This window comes from Crocuta crocuta, unplaced genomic scaffold (assembly GCF_008692635.1).
Source record: "Crocuta crocuta isolate KB4526 unplaced genomic scaffold, BGI_CrCroc_1.0 scaffold274, whole genome shotgun sequence".
Lineage (NCBI taxonomy): Eukaryota > Metazoa > Chordata > Mammalia > Carnivora > Hyaenidae > Crocuta > Crocuta crocuta.
In genome coordinates, this window is record NW_027530222.1 from 3704914 (window position 1) to 3724849 (window position 19936).

General features: G+C 47.2%; 2 protein-coding genes and 1 long non-coding RNA gene across 7 annotated transcripts in view; 2 read left to right on the top strand and 1 right to left on the bottom strand.

Annotated features, from left to right (window-relative positions):
* AHCYL1 (adenosylhomocysteinase like 1) overlaps positions 1 to 2080 on the top strand; it is a 38293-nt gene extending 36213 nt beyond the window's left edge. The window contains exon 17 of the mRNA XM_077765601.1: positions 1 to 2080. Within this exon, the coding sequence (XP_077621727.1) occupies positions 1 to 7 (7 nt within the window). The 3' untranslated portion in view covers positions 8 to 2080.
* On the bottom strand, positions 621 to 15560 carry LOC144232754 (uncharacterized). 4 transcript variants are annotated; one of them, XR_013335507.1, is made up of 5 exons: positions 12752 to 12812; positions 11522 to 11605; positions 3308 to 3364; positions 2077 to 2192; positions 621 to 682 (listed from the first exon to the last, which is right to left on the bottom strand). It is a non-coding gene; the product is annotated as an uncharacterized LOC144232754 (long non-coding RNA). The 4 variants fall into 4 exon arrangements; XR_013335506.1 differs by lacking the exon at positions 12752 to 12812 and adding an exon at positions 15516 to 15560 and having other exon boundaries at positions 622 to 682; positions 2082 to 2192; XR_013335505.1 differs by having other exon boundaries at positions 622 to 682; positions 2082 to 2192.
* Positions 12963 to 19936, top strand: part of STRIP1 (striatin interacting protein 1) — a 17220-nt gene continuing 10246 nt past the window's right edge. For both annotated transcript variants that reach the window (XM_077765599.1, XM_077765600.1), the window contains exons 1-8: positions 12963 to 13156; positions 16022 to 16091; positions 16796 to 16870; positions 17290 to 17424; positions 17508 to 17628; positions 17882 to 17950; positions 18896 to 19002; positions 19115 to 19242. In XM_077765599.1, the coding sequence (XP_077621725.1) occupies positions 12977 to 13156; positions 16022 to 16091; positions 16796 to 16870; positions 17290 to 17424; positions 17508 to 17628; positions 17882 to 17950; positions 18896 to 19002; positions 19115 to 19242 (885 nt within the window). In that variant the 5' untranslated portion in view covers positions 12963 to 12976. The remainder of the gene's footprint in view (positions 13157 to 16021; positions 16092 to 16795; positions 16871 to 17289; positions 17425 to 17507; positions 17629 to 17881; positions 17951 to 18895; positions 19003 to 19114; positions 19243 to 19936) is intronic.

Sequence of the window (19936 nt, forward strand, 5' to 3'; positions counted from 1 at the left end):
ATACTAATGGACCATATGCCCAAGGACCAGTCCACATGAACCACACAACTCTAAAAGAAATATTTTTTAGGATAACTTTTATTTTCTTCTTCTTCCTTTCCTGTTAATTTTTTTTTCCTATAATCTCATTTTTGTTTTTTTCATCTCATTATCCAAGTTCTGCAGACCACACAGGAACTTGCTTCATGGCTCTTTAGAGGAAACTGAGGTTCAAGGTTCCTCACCCTAGTCACTAAAGAAGGATTTTACTCTCCCAGCCCAGAAAGGCGATTCTTTCTTTCCCGCTTCTGGGGACTTTAGTCTTAATTGGGTACCTTGTTAACAGGAAATGCTAAGGTACCTTCTATGTTGAACAATCTGCAATGTCTAAATTGCCTTAAAAGAGCCCATTTCTTAGCTGCTGAAATCAGTGCTCTTTCACTTCTTCAGAGGAGCAGGGATGGTACCCACCAGCCAGGTAGGTTAGACGTAGGTGGCGCATGTTCATTCCCCCAGATGTTCCCAGCCTTGTTTCCTGTGTGAAGGTGGTGTGTCTGGTTCAGAGATGTGTATTGTTAAGATCCAGTCGGTCCACTTGGATTTAGTACAGCCCTTCCTCCACTCCCACCAGACCTTCTCATTTTTCAGGTTTTTAACCAGACTGCACTCTATTAAGTTGAATTTTGTCCCTTAGCATCGATTTCTGTTGTACAAAAAAAAAAAAAAAAGATAAAAAAGAAAAAAAATGAAAAGGAAAAAAAAGAAAAATGTTTAGTGTTAACACTGAGGAACTGCTTGGGTGATTAGTTGTTACCAGTTTCTCTTTTGATCCTTTGGAGCTGAGAGTACAGAGTTGAGTCTAGAGAAATGCTGATCTCACCCTCTTGATAAGTCCCTCTGTTTCTAAGCCCATAGTTATAGCATCAGTGAACTGGGGCCGTAACAGCAGATTCTATGAGCTCTGCCCCATACAGCTTGTGCTGAAGGCGAATTTCTTGAGCCATTACTCAGTCTAAAACACTGAGCTCTATCTTTAAGATTTATCCTTTAAGAGCAATTTCTGGTCAGCTGTGCTTTTGCAACTTAAAATATTTAAAGGAAGGTAGATGTGGATGGGAGGAGGAAGGATAAATTGGGCCAGGGTGAGGGAAATGTAGTTCCATATAACTGGTCCGGGACTTTAGGCCCCATATATAATGTTAGTTTTACAGAAGTGGTACCACTTTTAATTGACACATTTCACAAAGAGTTTATGAACCAAGATCTTAAAGGGCAGTTTGTGTACAGAGAAGGTGAAACATGCGTCCTGGCCCAGACTCGGAAAGAATCCCTAGAGAGGCCCTCATAGATTAGAGAGGTGTGTTCCCATGCCATGCACCCTGCTTACCAGCATTTCTGCATGGTCCGATGAGCTTTATGCTCATGAGCTTTAAGTATATAATTATACAGGATTCTGAGTCCTCAACTTGTTCTAGCTGGTGATCCTTGAAAGTTGGGTCAGGCATTAGTGCTAGGTACTAGAAATGTTCATTTCTCTGTTGCCATTGATCAGAGAGACAGACATTAAAAATAGTAACATATGAAAGGAAAGCTTTCACTCTGCAGCCTTCTAGCAGAGTCTTGCCAAAACGTTTTTCCTTTTCCTCTCCTAGTTCTCCCCCCACCCAGCCCCTTCCTACTCCTTTTCCGTGTGACCATGCTTTCTTTGCTGTAGATGCTAATGGTTCAAGCCCTTTTTTCCCAGGGCACTGAACCAGCCAATCAGAACACCCCATCCTTTAGGGGAGGTAACCTGGCCAACAGTGGTATCCATCGCATCAGCTCTGCTGGAGGGAAGGGGCCCAGGTCCCACTGCCCTCTGGCCTGCCCCCTGCTCCCCATCTATTTTCTGTGTCCATAGGAATAATAGGTAAGGGCTCCATCTCTGTCAAGCCATGTAACAAAGGACACTGTGGGAAAATGTCTGGCATCAGAGGGAGCGTGTGGAGAGCAACTTGGGAGGGACAAGTTTATTTTGTATTGAATGATTTTTAATGAATGCAATATTAATCCTTGCAGATGAGCAATAATCATTAAAGTCAATTAAAATGATAAGACCTTACTGGAATTCTGTGTCCTTCTTGACTGAACAGCAGAACGTCATTAGAATTTGTCTTCTAGGGTGGATGAGTCATGGGTCCGTCAGCAGGCTCTGATAGAGATTTGCCGAGGACCTAATATGGAGAGGAGCAGGCTGGGTACAGAGTTCTGCAGTAATATCTCCATACGTATGCAAGGAGAGAGAGGGAGGGAGGGAGAATCTCATGGAGGCTGGCACAGGGCTCGATCCCATGACCCTGGAATCACAACCTGAGCCAAAGTCAAGAGCTCAACCGTCTGAGCCACCCAGGCATCCCTGTAGTTATATCTTACATTTTGTTTGCCTGCTCTGTACCAAAGCACTTTCACTGTAAATTTCAAGAAGCCAATCTGCAGGGCACCTGACTGACTCAGTCAGTGGAGCATGTAACTCTTGATCTCAGGGTTGTGTGAGTTCAAGCCCCAAGTTGGGTATAGAGATTACTTAAAAATAAAATCTTTAAAAATTAAAAAACAACAACAGCAAATCTGCTTATGCTTCAGGGCTTCTTCTTTGTATAGTCACCCTTTAAAACCCTGTACCTATTTTTTCCTTAAAGTCTCCAGGGGCGCCTGGGTGGGTCTGTTGGTTGAGCGTCCGACCTCGGCTCAGGTCATGATCTGACAGTTCGTGGGTTTGAGCCCCACGTCGGGCTCTGTGCTGACAGCTCAGAGCCTGGATCCTGCTTCCAAGTCTGTGTGTCCCCTCCCTCTCTGCCCCTCCCCCGCTCACTGTCTCTCAAAAATAAATATTTTTAAAAATTTAAAAATAAATAGAAAGTCTCCAAAATTAGGAAAGCTTCAGCCCCTCCCACACCTGTATCCATTTCTAGAATTGTCTCTGTCTTCTGATGTAATAATATTATCTGTTAATATCTTTCAAAAGTAATCCCTTTTCTGGGGTTGGTTAAGCGTCTGACGTTAGCTCAGGTCACCATCTCATGGCTTGTGAATCGAAGTTCCAAGTTGAGTTGAGCAGTCTGTGCTGACAGCTGGAGCCTGCTTCGGATTCTGTGACTCCTTCTCTATGCCCCTCCCCTGCTTGTGCTCTGTTTCTCTCTCTCTCTCAAAAATAAATAAACTTTAAAAAAAAAAGGATATTGAGCAAAGTAGTCTAGGTAGTGGATGCTAAATCTACCTGCATCCTGGCCAGAATTCACTATGATATTCGGAAACCTCAGCAAACTAATAAAGCAACTTAAAAAATTACCTGGGAAGGTAATTGGTGATTCCAGTCAAAGTGTGTAACCATGCATGTGTGCACTGTCTGTCAAAAACAACAAAAGGAAATGGAATACGAAATGTTTAAAGGAGTTTAAGTTTATAAATAAATTGGATATTCAAATTTCTCTCAAAAGTAATTAACATTTGCTAGATTTATAAAGAAGATCTCTAAGCTGTACTTTAAAAAGCTTAAGTAATGTTCTTGTTACTTTAATAAATCTTTTTTTTTTTTTTTTTTTTGTGTGGTGGTTGGTGTCTTCTCTGCCCGTACAGCATCGTTTGAAGACATTTTAAAACATCCTCTAGAAAGAATTGTTCTAGATTGTGGGCCAGAGGGTATAGTTGTCTCTGATGTTCAGGCTTCCCCTGCTGCCCCCCATCCTGCCTTCCCTGTGATGTGGTTCTCCACTGAACCACCAGATGGCGACTTTTCTCACATTCTCTGCTTGTCACACATGGTCTCCCGCCAACAAACGATAATAAAATAGAGCTCCACAGTCCCCTGTTTGAAATCTTGAGTTTTGAAGTTGAGAATATTTCATATTTTTGGGAAATACACAAATAGTATATTATGTAATACCTATGGGGTGGGTGACATTCCATAATCAAATGTGTTGACACTCCCTCAGTTAAGGGATAAAGACCATCAAAAGCCTCCCATTAGTTTAGATTGGGTTTTGCTGCTAAATTGATTTGTGACATGCTTTGGGGGAAATCTTTGATGTTTAAAATGTTTAATTTTGGGATTGTGGATAAAGGCTTGTAACTGTGGGAGAGTAACACATAATGTTTGCTATAACTGCCTCCATTCTAAATGCTTTACGCAGTAAGCATACTTGATCTTCCCATAAGACGGGTACTACTATTATCCCCATTGTACAGATGGGGAAACTGAGACAAAGAGGTGAAGCTTGCCCAAGGTTATGCAACTCCTAAGTTGGTGAAGCTGGAATTAACCCAGACAGTCTGGCTTCAGGGTCCATGCTTAACACCAGGCAATATTGCTTCTAGGAAATAGCCCTAAACAAGGTTTGGTTTGAATGTTGGTTATGGGGCTGGTTAAAAATATGGATTCCAGGATCCTGACCCAGACCTGCTGAAACAAACTCAGGGCCATGAGGAAACCAAGTCACAGTGCCATTGACAGCTAGACCTAGGATTTGACCTCGAGTCTTTCTGGCTCTCTGTGGCCTTTCTTCTGAGTCACCTTGAAGCTCCCCAAGGGTAGTTTCCCTATGGTTCTTGCTTAGTGAAGATCCTCTCAGCAGAGGGAAGAGCATGGGCATGAAGACCCAAACCACAGACGCCATGACCTTGCTGACAGCCCTGACAGCCCAGGGACCTTCTGCCTCCTGGTGCACAGACTTCTGCTTCCCAAAGCCAGGGCCAGACCAGGTCAAAGTAATCCCCTCTTGGGGCCCCAAAGATTTACTGATGACCCGTTGGACCCTTGTGCTCTGGATTTGGCTGTTTTTAAATCACAGAAGTTCACGCATATATTCATTACTGACTCCACTATTTCAGTGCATAAACACCAAACGAAGGGTCCATTCTCTGCAATGATTCTCTTGCCTTTGTATTTCTATCTGGGCAGATTACTTCCAAAGGACCACCTAGAGGTGTTTTCTCATCAGGGAAAGCGTAGCAAGGAACTTGAACCGGATAAATATGAGCATGCTGCTCTACTGAAGGTCAAGTGAGCACAGCGTTCTCTGAGATGCAATAGCTCCTACAGTTTGCTTTCATGCAAATCTGTTGACAGAGCGGATAGCTGTGTGTGAACTTTCTTTCAAGCAGATGACTGGATCTCAAATCTAATAGATACAGTAAGAAGGGAACAGTGTTTCTCTGTCAGACATACAATGGGGAGCAAACTACCGCCTGTGGCTTTTTCCTATCTATGCAGTGGGTTACCTAAAGTGTATGCTTTTGTTGTTGAATAGTGGTTTTTTTTTTTAATAGTTTATTCTTAAGTTAGCTAACATACAGGGTATACAGTGTAGTCTTGGCTTCAGGAGTAGATTCCCGTGATTCATCACTTTCACACAACACCAGTGCTCATCTGAACATATGCCCTCCTCAGTGCTTAGCTCCCATTTTCCTCTTTCCCCCACACCCACCAACCCTCAGTTTGTTCTCTGTATTTATGAGTCTCTCATGGTTTGCCTCCCTCTCTGTTTGAAACTATTTTCCTTCCCTTCTCCTATGGCCTTAAGTTTCTCAAATTCCACATATGACTGAAAACATGTATCTTTCTTCTGTCTGACTTCACTTAGCATAATACCCTCCAGTTCCATCCACATTGTTGCAAATGGCAAGAGTTCATTCTTTTTCATTGCTGAGTACTATTCCATGGTATATATAAACCACATCTTCTTTATCCATTCATCAGTTGATGGATTGGGCTCGCTCCATAATTGGCTATTGTTGAGAGTGCTGCTCTAAACATTGGGGTGCATGTGCCCCTATGCATCAGCACTCCTGTATCCTTAGTGCTATTACTGAGTCGTAGGGTAATTCTATTTTTAATTTTTTGAGGAAGCTGCACACTGTTTCCCAGAGTGGCTGCACCAGTTTGCATTCCCACCATCAGTGCAAGAGGGCTCCCTTTCTTGGGAGCCCACACTTGGATAGAGTGTTCCGTGTGCCTGTAAGATTTAGTTGGCTTATTGTGTTGTTTAAGCCCTCCATTTCCATGATTATCTTCTGTCTGGTTGTTCTATCCATTATTGTGAGTGGAGTATTGGAGTCTCCAACTATTACTGTAGAACTGTCTGTTTCCCCTTTCAATTCTATCAGTTTTTGCTTTATATATTTTGATGGTCTTCATCAGGTGCATAAATGTAATCATTATAGCTTCATGCTGTATGGAGGCTTTTATTAATACATAATGTCCTCCTTTGTCTCTTCTATTTTTTTTTTTTAACTTAAAATTGATTCTGGGGCACCTGAGTGGCTCAGTTGGTTAAGCACCGACTTCGGCTCCGGTCATGATCTTGCAGTTTGTGAGTTCAAGCCCCGCGTCAGGCTCTGTGCTGACAGCTCAGAGCCTGGAGCCTGCTTCAGATTCTGTGTCTCCCTCTCTCTCTGCTCCTCCCCCACTCATGCTCTTGTCTCTCTCATGCGCTCAAAAATAAACAAGAAAAATAAAATAAAATAAAATAAAATAAAATAAAATAGATTCTATCTGATAGTACGGCCACCCCTGCTCTCCTTTGGTGACGATTTGCATGGACTTTTTCCATCCTCTCCTTTCAACTCCTTTCATCATCTCCAGATGTGCCTTTGGATCTGAATGAGTCCCTTATAGACAGCATACAGTTAGGTCATGTATTTGTCCACTCTGCCAACCTCCATCTTTTGATTGGGGAGTTAAATCTATTTATGCTTAAAATAACTACTTATAAAGAGGGACTTACTTCTGCCATTGTGCTATTTGTATTCCATATTATATGCCTTACAGCTTTTTTTGTCCCTCATTTCCTGCATAACTGTCTTCTCTTGTGTTTAGTTGATTTGTTTTTATAGTGAATTGTTCAAATTCCTTTCTCATTCCCTTTTGTGTATATTATATAGCTATTTTCTTTGTGGTTACCATGGGGTTACATTGAAGATTCTAAACTTACGATGCTCTAATTTGAATGTATACTTTCAATAATATATAAAAATCTGCTCCTTTACTCTGTTCTCACCCCTTTTGGTTGTTGATGTTACAAAATATCATCTTTATATGTTGTGTGCCCCAAAACAAACTAATATTTCTTTTTTTTAATTTATTAATGTTTATTTTTTTGAGAGACAGAAAGCAACATAGAACAAGCAGGGGAGGGGCAGAGAGAGAGGGAGACACAGATCTGAAGCAGGCTCCAGGCTCTGAGCTGGCAGTCAGCACAGAGCCCGACGCGGGGCTCGAACCCACAAACCGTGAGATCATAACCTGAGCTGAAGTCGGATGCTAAACCGACTGACCACCAGGTGCCCCTAATAGTTCTTTAAAATTCATTATTTTCCTACGTTATGTAAGCTACAAAGTATGGAGTTACAAACCAAAGATGCAGTATTACTAGTTTTCACACTAACACTTTTTTATTATTATTTTATTTTTTGAGAAAGGGGAGGGAGCATGTGTAAGCGGGGGAGAGGGGCAGAAGGAGGGAGAGAGAGAATCTTAAGCAGCTCTAGCTGGACACAAGCCTCAATCCCATGCCCCTGGGATCATGACCTGAACCGAAATCAAGGGCCAGACACTCAACCCACTGAGCCACCTAGGCATGTCCAATTTTTTTTTTTAATGTATTAGTCTCCTATAGAAAACAAAACAAAACAACAACAGTAACAACAAGCCACTGGGGGTGGGGAAATTGTGCCCTACAAGCTGAAATTGATCAAAGTTACATAATTTACTCTCCAGCTCTTCTCCTGGAAGTTGCAAAGCCTTCAACAAATTTAAGGGTTCCAAAATAGTTACATCAGACAGATTCTGTCTTGCAACTCTGCTCCAGGTAAGGAGACAGACAGATTCCTGGTGCTTCCTACTCTGCCATCTTCCTAGAAGCTGCTCCCTGCACCCCCTACGATTTTAACACTTGCCTATCATTTGAGTATGTCCCTTCATCTCCTGCCTGCCCCAGGTCAAGCTGTCAGATAAGACCACAGCCCTGGACAACAGCTCGACTGTAACCTTGTGACAGACCTTGACAAAGATGCTCTGCTTGTCCAAGCTTTAGTCAGGTTCCTCTGAGCCCTTTTCTTTTCTTTTTTTATGAGACAGAAAGAGCAGGGGAGAGGTGCGGAGGGTGAGGTAGGGTAAGGGGGATCCTTGCCAGGCCTGCATGGCCAAAATGTACCAAGAATCCTGCTAAGTCAGTTTAGCAAGAATCCCCCTACCCTAGCTGTCTCCTCTTGGTGACTTTTTTTCATCCACTGACCCCCTCATTCCACTTGACTGCTACAAATCCCCAGCTAACTTTGCTGGATCTGGAGTTGAGCCCAACCTTTCTCACCTATTGCAAGAGTCCTGACTAAAGTCTTCCTTACCATGTTAGCGAAGTGTCAGAATAACTTTTTCTTTGCCACCCTTGAGCTCGATGCACTCAGCAAAGCCATCCCCAGATTTCTGACCCATAGAAACTATGAGTTAATAAATGGTTGTTGTCTTAATCCTTACATGTTAGGGTAACGTGCTGCACAGAACTAGAAACAAATGCTTGGTGCGTCCTGGATGCTGTGACACATGGCTCAGATTCTCCTTCCAGGACTGGGCTCTCCTACTGCCTGGAGCATTGGCTGCTAGCACTTTGCAGCTAAGTCTTTCTCCAGTTATTGCCTTTGGTAAAGAGAGCTACCTTGCCCAAGGACATACCCCCTCCCCAGGCAGTCTGCTACCCAAGGATCTGTCCATGCCCGAGTATAAAGGCCTGGCCCCTTGGCCTCCGATATGGGATAACTCTGAAGGATCCGCTGAGATCTCTGAACAGCCGTGTCACAGTTGGACTTCTCCCTCCTCCCACGCCCCAGACCGGTTTCTCTTACCTCCTTAGGGGTGTTATTACCAGGATCAGTCTCCAACACAGCTAAATGCAAATCTCTGCCTCCGAGCCTGTTTCCTTAGGTTTTAGTGACCTCAGACACCGTGTGACCTTGAGCAAACCCTTTACATTTCAATATCTAGGTTTCTTTATATGCAAAATGGGAGAAATACCAAGAAAAATGAGTTTAAGTCTTCGGCACAGTGCCCACCATATATATAGTAAGCACAGAGATAGTTGCTGTTATTATTACTATCTACGAAAAGAAAATCCCAAGCTCCCTGCTCGCCTCACCTCAAAAAACCAGCTGGTGCCAAAGTCTTGAGGTAGTCGCAAACTTGGCATGCTAGAGAGAGAGAGGGGAGGGCTACGAAGCTAAAGGAGGAGAGTGGTAGGGGGTGAGGTCAGAGAAGCAGGCAGGGCCCTGCTGAGCCCATGTGGGCCTTGTCCGCTAGGGTTTAGAGTTACGCTTAAATCTAAGTGAGGCGGGAAGCCATGGCAGATTGAGAGCAAATAAGTTACACAGGATGATACGTGGTTCTAAAAGCTCAGTCTGGCTGTGGGGAGAATCAGGTGGCTGGAGGGGGGACCTACTGATGTTCATGAAGAGCGGGGGGAGACGCCAGGGCAGGTTTTGATGGGAGAGCCACTGGCCGACTAGATGTAAGGGGGAACAAGAGAAAAATTAAGGACACATCCTAGGTTTTGGCTTGAGAAAAATGGGCAGTTGGTAGGATCATCTATTCAGATGAGGAAAAGCAGAGAAGAGCAGGTTTGGGGAAAGGGAGGGACAATTCAGAGTTCGGTTTGTAACATGTTAAGTTTGAAATGCCTGCTAGATATCCAAGTGAGATGTCAAATCATCCATTGGATGTGATTTTTAAAACTTTTTTTAAGTTTATTTATTTATTTTGAGAGAGAGGGAAAGAGAAGGAGCAGCAGGGAAGAGGCAGAAGGAGAGGGAGAGACAGAATCCCAAGTGGGCTCTGCACTACCAGCCCAATGTGGGGCTCAATTGCATGAACTGAGTCGTCAGATCATGACCTGAGCTGAAATCAAGAGTGGGTCACATAACTGACTGAGCCACCCTGACGCCCCTGGATGTATGTTTGGGTCCTCTTTTGACAAAGCCATACTGCATGTAAGGAGGCCAGGATGTGGTGGGGCACCTGGGTGGCTCAGTCGGTTAAGTGTCCGACTTTGGCTCAGGTCATGGTCTCACAGTTTGTGGGTTTGAGCCCCGCTGACAGCCAGCTCAGAGCCTGGAGTCTGTTTCAGATTTTGTGTCTCCCTCTCTCTCTCACCCTCCCCTACTTACACTGTCTCAGAAATAAATAAAACATTAAAAAAAAAAAAAAAGGCCAGGATGTTCTACATTAGTATGTCCTGGGGCAGACAGCTGACTGAGGCCTTTGGAAGAGAAGATTCATGTTATTTGCCTAACTCACTAACTAACTAACTAACTAACTAACACATTATCCATCCTTTCTTCTTTTCATAGCCATTAATGGAGAAAGCGCCACACAGCACTGCAGCTAGATAGAGGTTAAGACCTGGCCCATAGACGCTCCACAGGTCATGACTTTAATATGCAGCATTTCAGTGACTTGTAATAACCTGACCAGGGCTAAGATGGAAATTGCCAGAAACAGGCTCACTTTGCCTCCCAGCATGCAGTTAGGTATGGATGGATGTGAAGCATCCTGCCCAGTAGATGACACCCTGCAGGCACACAGTCCGTGCCAGCTTCCTACTCCAGAGCCCAACTGGGACAATCACCATGTTCTTGGTGCAGCCCCTGCCACGCTGTAATGACTCCGATGTGAAATTTAACTTCCTCCGGTCTCTTGAACCATAACCACTTATGGTAAAGAAGGGCCTTCTCGCTTCACCTCTTGGTAATAATTCTTTTTTTAAAAAAATGCTTTATAGTGTTCAAAATGATTTCACATACATTAGCTCATTTGATCCATAGCCTCAAAAAACAGATGCGATTATCATCATTTTACAGATAAGGGGAGAAGGAACCATTTTCCTAAGTGTCACTAAAAATTCTCAATTATTAAACACAAATATCAGTGGCTTCTGCATATTCCATTTTATCAGTGCTCCATTGTTTAGCTACCCATTTTCTTATTGGCTGTTTCTCAATTTAGGTTGGTCCCAACTCTGCACAGCTGAAAATACCGCTGGCTGGAACATCTCATCATACATATATCTTTGTCTAAATCTTTGTTTCCTTAGGATCCATGATTACAAGTGGAATTAGTAAACTAAAACCTTAAACCTTCCCTATTCTGAATGTAGCTGAAGCAGTATAGGGTGTTTAAAGGCCTATCCTCCCCCCCCACCCCCAATGATAGAGCTTGTGGTAGGTCAGTCTTAGAACATGGCGCAACTGGTCACTAAAACTAGAAAGCAGTTATGTGTTGGATTTTGTGGGATCTGCTGATTTTATCCAAGAACTGCCTGGGTCCCTTTCCTGCAAATTCCTTCGTTTTTCCTGTCACCTTGGCCCAGCCCAGCTCAGATGAAATGCTAATTTACAACGTGTATTACTGGATATGAAAAGTAACAGGGGCAAAGGACAGGAAGGTCAGTAGGAAGAAGCAGCAATAGAGTGGCTTTAGACTAATTCATTATTTTACAACAAAGACTTTAAACGCACCTACCAGTTGGGACCCTGGTGGAAGTTTCGCCAAAGTTGCATCACAGGGACTTTCTGGGACTCGAGCTGCAGCAGCAAAGATGGAGCTCTGGAGAGAGAAAGATGGAGAAAATGTCTTTAAGGAATTTACCACACGGTAACAGGTAATTATCACCCATCACCTCTAAGATGTTTAATGGGCATCTCAAATGTGACGTGTCCAAAATGGAAATCTTGATCTTCCTCCTAAACCTGTTTTTCTTTCTCCCAGACTTCCCTATTTTAATAAGCAATGCAACCACTCACCTAGTTGCTCAAACCAAAAATCTAGGACCTCTATTCCTCTCTATCCTGCCTTTCACTGAATCCTGTTGAATCTACCTGCACAATGTCGAAATATCGTAACTACCCTGGTGCAAGCACCATCATTTTCATGAATATAATCTAACCGTTTTCATCTATAGAATCTCCTAATCTGCTTACCCTCATCCATTCTCAACTCTCAAATCCCTGCTCCAAAAAAGCAGCCAGATTGGTCTTTTAAACATCAGGCCCTGACACCTCCCTGGTTACCATTCTCTCATGGTTTTCCTTTTCACTTAGAATAAAATTCAAAAATTTGTCATGCCCTTCATGGCTCTGCATTTATCTGGCCCTCCTCTCCACCTTTCCTCTCCTCTCCCTGGCTCACTCACCTGACCCACTGACCTCAGAGCCTCTGTAGCTGGCCGGTCCCTCCGATTGAATCGCCTCAATGGCGCTTCTTCAGAACTCATTTAAAATCATACTCTCAGGCTTGTTTTCCCTGGGCATCCAACCTAATATAGCCATGAGTACCATCATCACTGCCACTACCTAATCCGTTACACTTCTTTCTGTTTCTTCTCAGCACTTGTTTCTCTAATACCCTATTTGTGTGCTCATTCTTTACCTCTCCCACTAGGTTCTAAGTTATGTACCATTTGAGCAGGAACTTGATATTTTCCCCATTCTATCGCACTGCCTGAAAGCACAGGAAGCATTTAGTGTTTATTGAATGAATGATAAATGCATGTTTGTCACAAATCTGTTTTATTGATTTATTCATTTGTTTAGCATAAACAAGTGAATGTAAACTCAGTGAAAACTGGGATCGTGTCCATTTTGTTCACTATTATATCTCCTAAGTTTTGAATAGAGCTATAGCAGTGACAAGTGCAAAGCTACGTTAAAGGAAGGCAACTAAACTGACCGAAGGGGATACGGGAGGACTCACAGATAAATCGGCACCTAAACACCGACTGAAAGAGGAGAGATCCAAAAAGACTGGGGAAGAGCCGCGTCAGAGGCAATCTCGCGAGGTGTTGGGCAGCCAAGATGGCTTCCAGCACTTGCCGCCACACTTAATATGGCGACCAGGGAGGGTTCCTGGAGGAAATCACGCGAGAGTTGCATCACGCCTACAGTCCGTGAAGTGCTCCGGGGGTGTGGAGCAGCCAAGATGGAGCCGGCAGCCGGCGGCCCCGGCCCGCTGATCATGAACAACAAACAGCCCCAGCCGCCACCACCTCCGCCACCCGCAGCCGCGCAGCCTCCACCCGGAGCCCCGCGGGCCGGCGGAGGCCTCCTGCCCGGGGGCAAAGCCCGGGAGTTCAACCGCAACCAGCGCAAAGACTCGGAGGTCAGGAGCTTCGGGGGGCGAGGACGGCACCGGGCGGGCGGCGGCGGGGGGCTCGGGGCCGCTCTCGGGTTCCAGCTGGGCTTCCCGGAGGGTTGGACATGGCCCGGCGGAGGAGTTGTCATTTTACAGAGAAAGGAGCAGGAAACAAGGCTGGCATCCCCGAAGCCGGGGGTGTGAAGTCGGGGTCCCGTCCCCGAGCTCCGCCGCTCGGGAGAACCCGGAGCCGGCGACTGCTCGCTCGCTCCTCTGGGGCGGGGGCTGAGGGTGCGGCCTCCGGGCCCCAGCGCCTGGGGAAGCCGCCCCCGGCCCCAGTTCGGGGATGCGGAGTCGGGGGTCTGCGTGCGCTCGAGCGGGCAGGCGGCTGCGTCCCGACCCCTAATCATCTCTGCCCGCGGGTCCTGTGGGCTTTGCAGCGCTCGGTGGGCGGTGTGTGTGGGCTGCGAAGGGAGCTCGAAACCGGACGGAGCTAGTTATCGCTAATAGTACTACGCGCTCGGCGTTTCTGAGAGTAGGTGTTGGTAACATTCCCTATTCACTCTGACCGTAGCTAGTTCAGGTCCTGGCCGTAGTTTGACAGTGCCTAATGCGTCCTGGGCCGAACTGTTAACAATCATAAATAGGCATTGTAAACATGCATTAGGGCTCAGCATTGCCTCGCTGGCTGGTGGGGTGTTCCTCTGGTTCCGGAGACACCGTAGTCTGGAACCGACTAGTCATCTCACCCGGAGTTAAAGAATTCCTCCCACTGCCTCCCATTGTAGATTTCATGAATGAAGACACACACGTCGCCGCCCTTTAGGGCTTCTTAATCAGCACGTTCCCAGAGTCTATCCCGTGAGGTCTCCACCTGGGGTAACTCAGGGGCGGGTCAGTAGTGAGATGCTTAATGATAGGGAATTCCTCCTTGTCCAGGCGCAGTGTACCAGGTCATACCAGAGGCTGATGATACCATCTTTAGATATATGAAATCAGTTCCTCCCAAGCTTTTGTATTTTGTTGGCTAGTGCAGACCTCTGGTAAAACATGTCAGAATTTGCTAAGTCCAAAGTAGAGGTCCTTTTTTGTTTGAATTGAATCATTTGAAAAAGCAATGAATCTGAGTTTTTAGAAGCCTTTGCATTGTGGGGTGATGGAGGAGTATGAAAGTTGGGGGGTGAGCCTGCCTTTATCAGAGGAGGAGTTTAGTTTAAAACTAGTTATGGAGGTGCCTTGGGTGGCTCAGGCAATTGAGCATCTGACTCTTGATTTTGGCTCAGGTCATGATTCCAGGGTTGTAGGATTGGGCCCTATGTCTGGCCCCATGGTGAGCGTGAAGCCTGCTTAAGATTCATTCTCCCTCTCTCTCTTCTTTCTTCCCTCCCTGTCTCCCTCTGCCCCTCTCCCTTGCTGGCTCTCAAAAATAAAAATAAATAAAATTAGTTTTAAATTTTCCTAAGTAGCCACAGGTGATCAAATGAATACCCTTTGATGCATTTAAATGTCTTTTTCTACTCTTTAATTTTTGTATAGACTAAACACATGAAAGGCCAGTCAGTGAACACATTCAAGCTGAGAGACCTGTTTCGAGTCGTTTTCTTAGAGATGCTGGTGCTGCGCTCAGCTTTTTGGGGGCATAGCTGGACTCGGTGGGCTGGGAGCCTGAGCAGTGCCTGGAGGACAGGGAGGCCAACACTTGATGAGAGCCCGCTGTGTGCTCCATGATTTTGATTCGGCCTTAAAAACCTTGAAGATAGGGATGCCTGGGTGGCTCAATTGGTTGAGCGTCTGACTTTGCCTCAGGTCGTGATCTCACAGCCCGTGGGTTTGAGCCCTGCATCAGGCTCTACGCTGACAGCTCCTGAGCCTGGAGCCTGCTTTGGATTCTGTGTCTCCCTCTCTCTCTGCCCCTCCCTCACTCATGCTCTGTCTCTCTCCTTCAGAAACAAACAAAAAAACTTGAAGATAGATTTTTGTCATCCCTCTTCCATAAATGAAGAAACCGAAATTCATTAACTTGTGAAAGTGTACACCTCTGCCTCTGATAGAGTAGAGTTTTTTTGTTTTTTGGTTTTTTTTTTTCAGTTTCTGTGGGTTTGTTATGTCATTTTGTGGGTGGTCTTTGTCTTCCCAAGTAGCTTATAATTAAGCCTGAGGGCTCTACGTGTTCATCACCTCTTCTCCCTGTCACCTCTTCTCCCTTCCGAGCACAAGGCTTCCAAGATGGTGTTTCTCGGTGACCACCAGTCCCTGTCAGTGAAAAGATTCTCTTTGTCAGATTCTCTCCTGTGTGTGGGAGGGAAGGGAAATCATACTCTTAGGCTGCTACCTTCTCACTGAAATTTGAGAGAAGGGCAAGAAAGCTGAGAGCGTCAATACTCACTTTGTCCCGAGCTGTTGATGACCTACTAGCCAGAAAGAAGTGAGGCTTCCGGAATCTTAGCACCATGTGGAATGGTCCATTCACTGCACAGAATATGTGCAGTGTTCATTCATCTGATGAGAATTTATTGGACTCTCAGCTCTCCATTTATTCCCTCATTCGGGCCAGGTAGCGCGCTGGGCATTGTGGAGTCGTTGGTGAGCAGAGTGGACAGAGTTCTCACTGTTGGGATGCTTGCACTCTCGTGGGGAGGGAGACACAAAACAAATACACTTGCCTGTGTGATTCTCCGTTGTAAGCTCTCTTAAGGAAAAGTGGAAGGTGCTGTGCAAGGCCTTAATCGGGAGACCTGAGCTTGCCCTGGAGACGAAACGTGATAAAACCTCAGAGAAGTGGAGGCGATGGTGTCTTGTCACACGGCAGGGTCTCTGGGCGCACGTGTGTCTCTTCCTTTGGACAACACTCACAACGGTCTTTTGCGTTACCCTCTCTTCTTTTCTCAAAAGGGCTACTCCGAGTCCCCAGACCTCGAGTTTGAGTATGCTGACACAGACAAGTGGGCTGCAGAGCTCTCGGGTAAAGCACAGACTTCATGTTATTTGGGCGTGTTTTCTCCCAATTGTCTTTAATACAATTAAGAGTGAATGTCATTTTGGCATTCATTTTTTTTCCTCTGGCTCATCCCCTGGTGATGAGACAGATAGATAAAACATGTTAATTATGGGATTCAACCTTGTATAGTTCATAACTTTGGTGTTCACCTTACTTTGGTGAGGCACCTGGTGCGGTCAGGTAGTTGGCCGTGGCCCAGTCACAGACGGTGATGCTCCTCTGCCATCCGCCGCCTGCCTGGCGGTGGCCTCTCCTAGGGCGGGGGGTCATGGGGCATGCCAACAAGCGTGCCCGTGCCGTGCACATCTGCCGCTCGTGTGTAACGTGCGCTAGCCTGAGCTGCTCCCCAGGCCGCCATTGTAGCCACCGGGAGACACGTGTCCATGGTGGCAGTCAGCCTGTGGCATGGAGGGGTCGATGTGCACCAGACTGGAAATGCCTGGATTTGTACATAACTGGCACTCTGATTATCTGCTGCAGGGGAAGTCAGCACTCTTTCTGTCATGCCCGTGAGAGCACTAAGATCCGCTTAGTAATGGGAGAGGCCCGGAGTCACTGTGACTCAGGGACAGAATAGGGCCTAGAAGCAAACGCTTTACATTCTCTGCTATGTGTGAGACCTGCTACAGAATGTGGACACGGAGCTGATGAGGCTTTGTTCTTGATAGAGCTTTACAGCTACACGGAAGGGCCAGAATTCCTGATGAACCGAAAATGCTTTGAGGAAGACTTCCGGATCCACGGTGAGATGATTCCCCTCACTTCTCGGTTCCTTTGACCGGGCTTCATAGAGCCGCAGGGTTTCTCCTAGCCAGCTGAGTGGCTGGAGTCACCCGGACGGGCCTGCGAAACCTGCTGAACCATGATTGGTCAAAGCCACATGGGACCTTTAGGGTGGGCCTGCTGGCGCCCTGGTGGTGGCTTCTCAGCGTGTGAGTATTGGGGGGAGGAACTTTTTATGTGATTGAAATTGCACCAAAAATAGTCGTGTTTCCAGTCTGGAGATTCAAATTCATAGAGCAGCATTGTGACCTTACACTGCTGTAAGAGAGTAACCGAGAGAGTTTTCGGGTCCTGAACTCGGGGCGGGGAGTTACCATTGTGCCCGTTCCATCGTGAGGACTTTTCTGGGCTCAGGTGTAACTGGTCTCTTGCCCTGCAGTAACGGACAAGAAATGGACCGAGCTGGATACCAGCCAGCACCGTACGCATGCCATGAGGCTCCTGGATGGCTTGGAAGTCACCGCCAGGGAGAAGAGGCTCAGGGTGGCTCGGGCGATCCTCTACGTTGCCCAAGGTACCGAGTGGGCCCCCAGGCGCCCCGGCACCACCCCGTCAAGTACAGGGAGGGGCTCAGTGAGCTGTGTCCTGTGTTGGCAGGCACCTTCGGGGAGTGTGGCTCAGAGGCAGAGGTGCAGTCCTGGATGCGCTACAACATCTTTCTGCTCCTGGAGGTGGGCACGTTCAATGCCTTGGTGGAGCTTCTGAATATGGAGATAGAGTGAGTTCTTCTGAGGAGCTTGGGGAGGGGAGGTGGGGAGAGGGGACAGAGCTTGCAGAACTAACCACTCTTGAGAAGAGCGAGTGGGCCACATGGGGCCGAGGGGTGGTCCCAGCTCCAGGCTAGTCACGTTGAACTTTGGCCTGTTGGGCAGTCGTAACACGTGATATAGCGTTTTATTCCCCAGCTTTGTCAGGGCAGCTTCTCCTCTTCCTTCCTGGAGGAGGGCCTGACTCCCACATTTCTCCTGCAGCAACAGTGCGGCCTGCAGCAGCGCGGTGAGGAAGCCGGCCATCTCCCTGGCTGACAGCACAGACCTGAGGTAAGGCCTGGACTCCCCAAGTGCGGGCTCAGAGCAGGGATCGGGGGGCAGGTTCAGGTGTCCTCGCTGTGCATACTCCTTCCACGCATGCTGATCTCCGTGTGTCCCGTGCTGGCCCCTGCTGAGGGCCCTCCCTAGGGGGCTCGGATGGGGCCACTAAAGGAAATCTAGGGGAAAGCCGCTCACTAGAGCCATGGTGAGGTGCGGCCTCCTGCCCACACTGCCGCCGAGAACTTTGCAGTGTGGTATTTTGTGTTGGGTGAAACACACGACGTGGTTCCTTGGGCTCCACCTTCTCGTGGGTAGCTCGACCCCCATCTACTTCGTGACGTCTTATGGCCACGCGGGAAGTGATAGCAACTGCTAAACCTTAAGATCATCTTCCCGTTTTTGTGAGGCTTAGACTCTGTATGGGAGTTTTCAGTCCACTGCAGGTGGGTCTCTGGGCACTGCCCGCTCGCTCCCGATTTCCACTCCATCATGGTGACCCTTGCTTGTTCTCGCTTGACCCTGTGCTGCCGCTTCTGACCCAGCACCTACTTCCACAGCTCGTTCCCACCTGAGTTTTCCTGCGCCTACTTCCACAGCTCGCTCCCACTTGAGTTTTCCTGCGCCGGGAAGCTTCAGGCAGTAAATGCTTTTGGCCGCTATTGTTCATATCAGTGCATGCAGCAACCTTTTCTTGATTAAGCACTTGCTTTGAGTAAGCACTTAGCTCGATGCTGGAATAGCAAGCAGAGTAAGATCAGGTCGTAACCTTAGCAGCTGGCATAAGAAGGGCACGCCAAGAGGGATTCTGTGGGCCTCAGTTTTCCCTGTTTCATAGCCGTCTGCCACCATCTGGCCTTTGTGCACCAGCTTTCCTCATGTTAGCTGGAACGTGAAGAGGCCAGGACGCCCCTTGGTTCCCCATCCTGCACCACTGTGACTGGCTCTTGTTCCCAGGGTACTGCTCAACATCATGTACCTGATTGTGGAGACCGTTCACCAGGAGTGTGAGGGCGACAAGGCCGAGTGGAGGACCATGCGACAGACCTTCAGGGCCGAGCTGGGTAGGGCCCCTGGACATCTGGGGGATTGAGCTCTGCCCGGGAGCTGAGGCCGCTGGCCTTTGGGAGGGTCCTGTTCCTGCTGGTGGCTCTGATCACTTTGTGTTTCCTCTAGGTTCCCCCCTGTACAACAACGAACCGTTTGCCATCATGCTGTTTGGGATGGTGACCAAATTTTGCAGCGGCCACGCCCCTCACTTCCCAATGAAGAAGGTTCTCCTACTTCTCTGGAAGACAGTGTTGGTGAGCACCCCCTTGAAGGGGAACTCAGCTGCTAGAGGTCAGGGCAGGAGAGAGACTTCACTGTATATCCTCTTAAATGTTGAATTATGTGAAAAACTATGTATAAATTAATATATAACCAACTGCTTTGGTTTAAAACAAGACAGCACTTTGGCTCAGTGCAGGCAGGGAGGACTTGGTCATTGAGTCAGAATAGGTTGTTGGCTCCTTGACTCCTGGAGGCTGCTTTTCTGGTCATAAAACACCTTCCCCCCTGACAGGCCACTTCTGAACCTGGAATCAGTACAGTGATTGGAAGCAGCATTAGAGCTGGTGTCATCAGGTCCCCTCAGTCATGGGGTCACATGAAGGAAGCAAGAGCAAGCCCTGGGCTAGCACCATCTTCCTCGGGGTGTGGCGTGGAGCCTGTTTCTGGCTGGGGAGGGACAGCTGCACCCCTGGCTTGGGGGCCATGTCAGCTCAGTGCCTCTCCCACCTGGACGGGAGACCTCAGCAGGGAGCAGAGCTGCAGCTGGGACTCCATCTCCCTCTGGGGCTCACCTCCCTCTTTTCAGAGCAGGCCGACTCTGCAGAGCCAGGCTCGCGAGTGTAGGGTGTCTTTGGATTGGTATGCACACTTTGTTTCCGTCAGACATCCTCTTGGTTCCTCACAAAGCCTCACCGAACCAGAGACAGCAGCCGAATATCCCCGGGG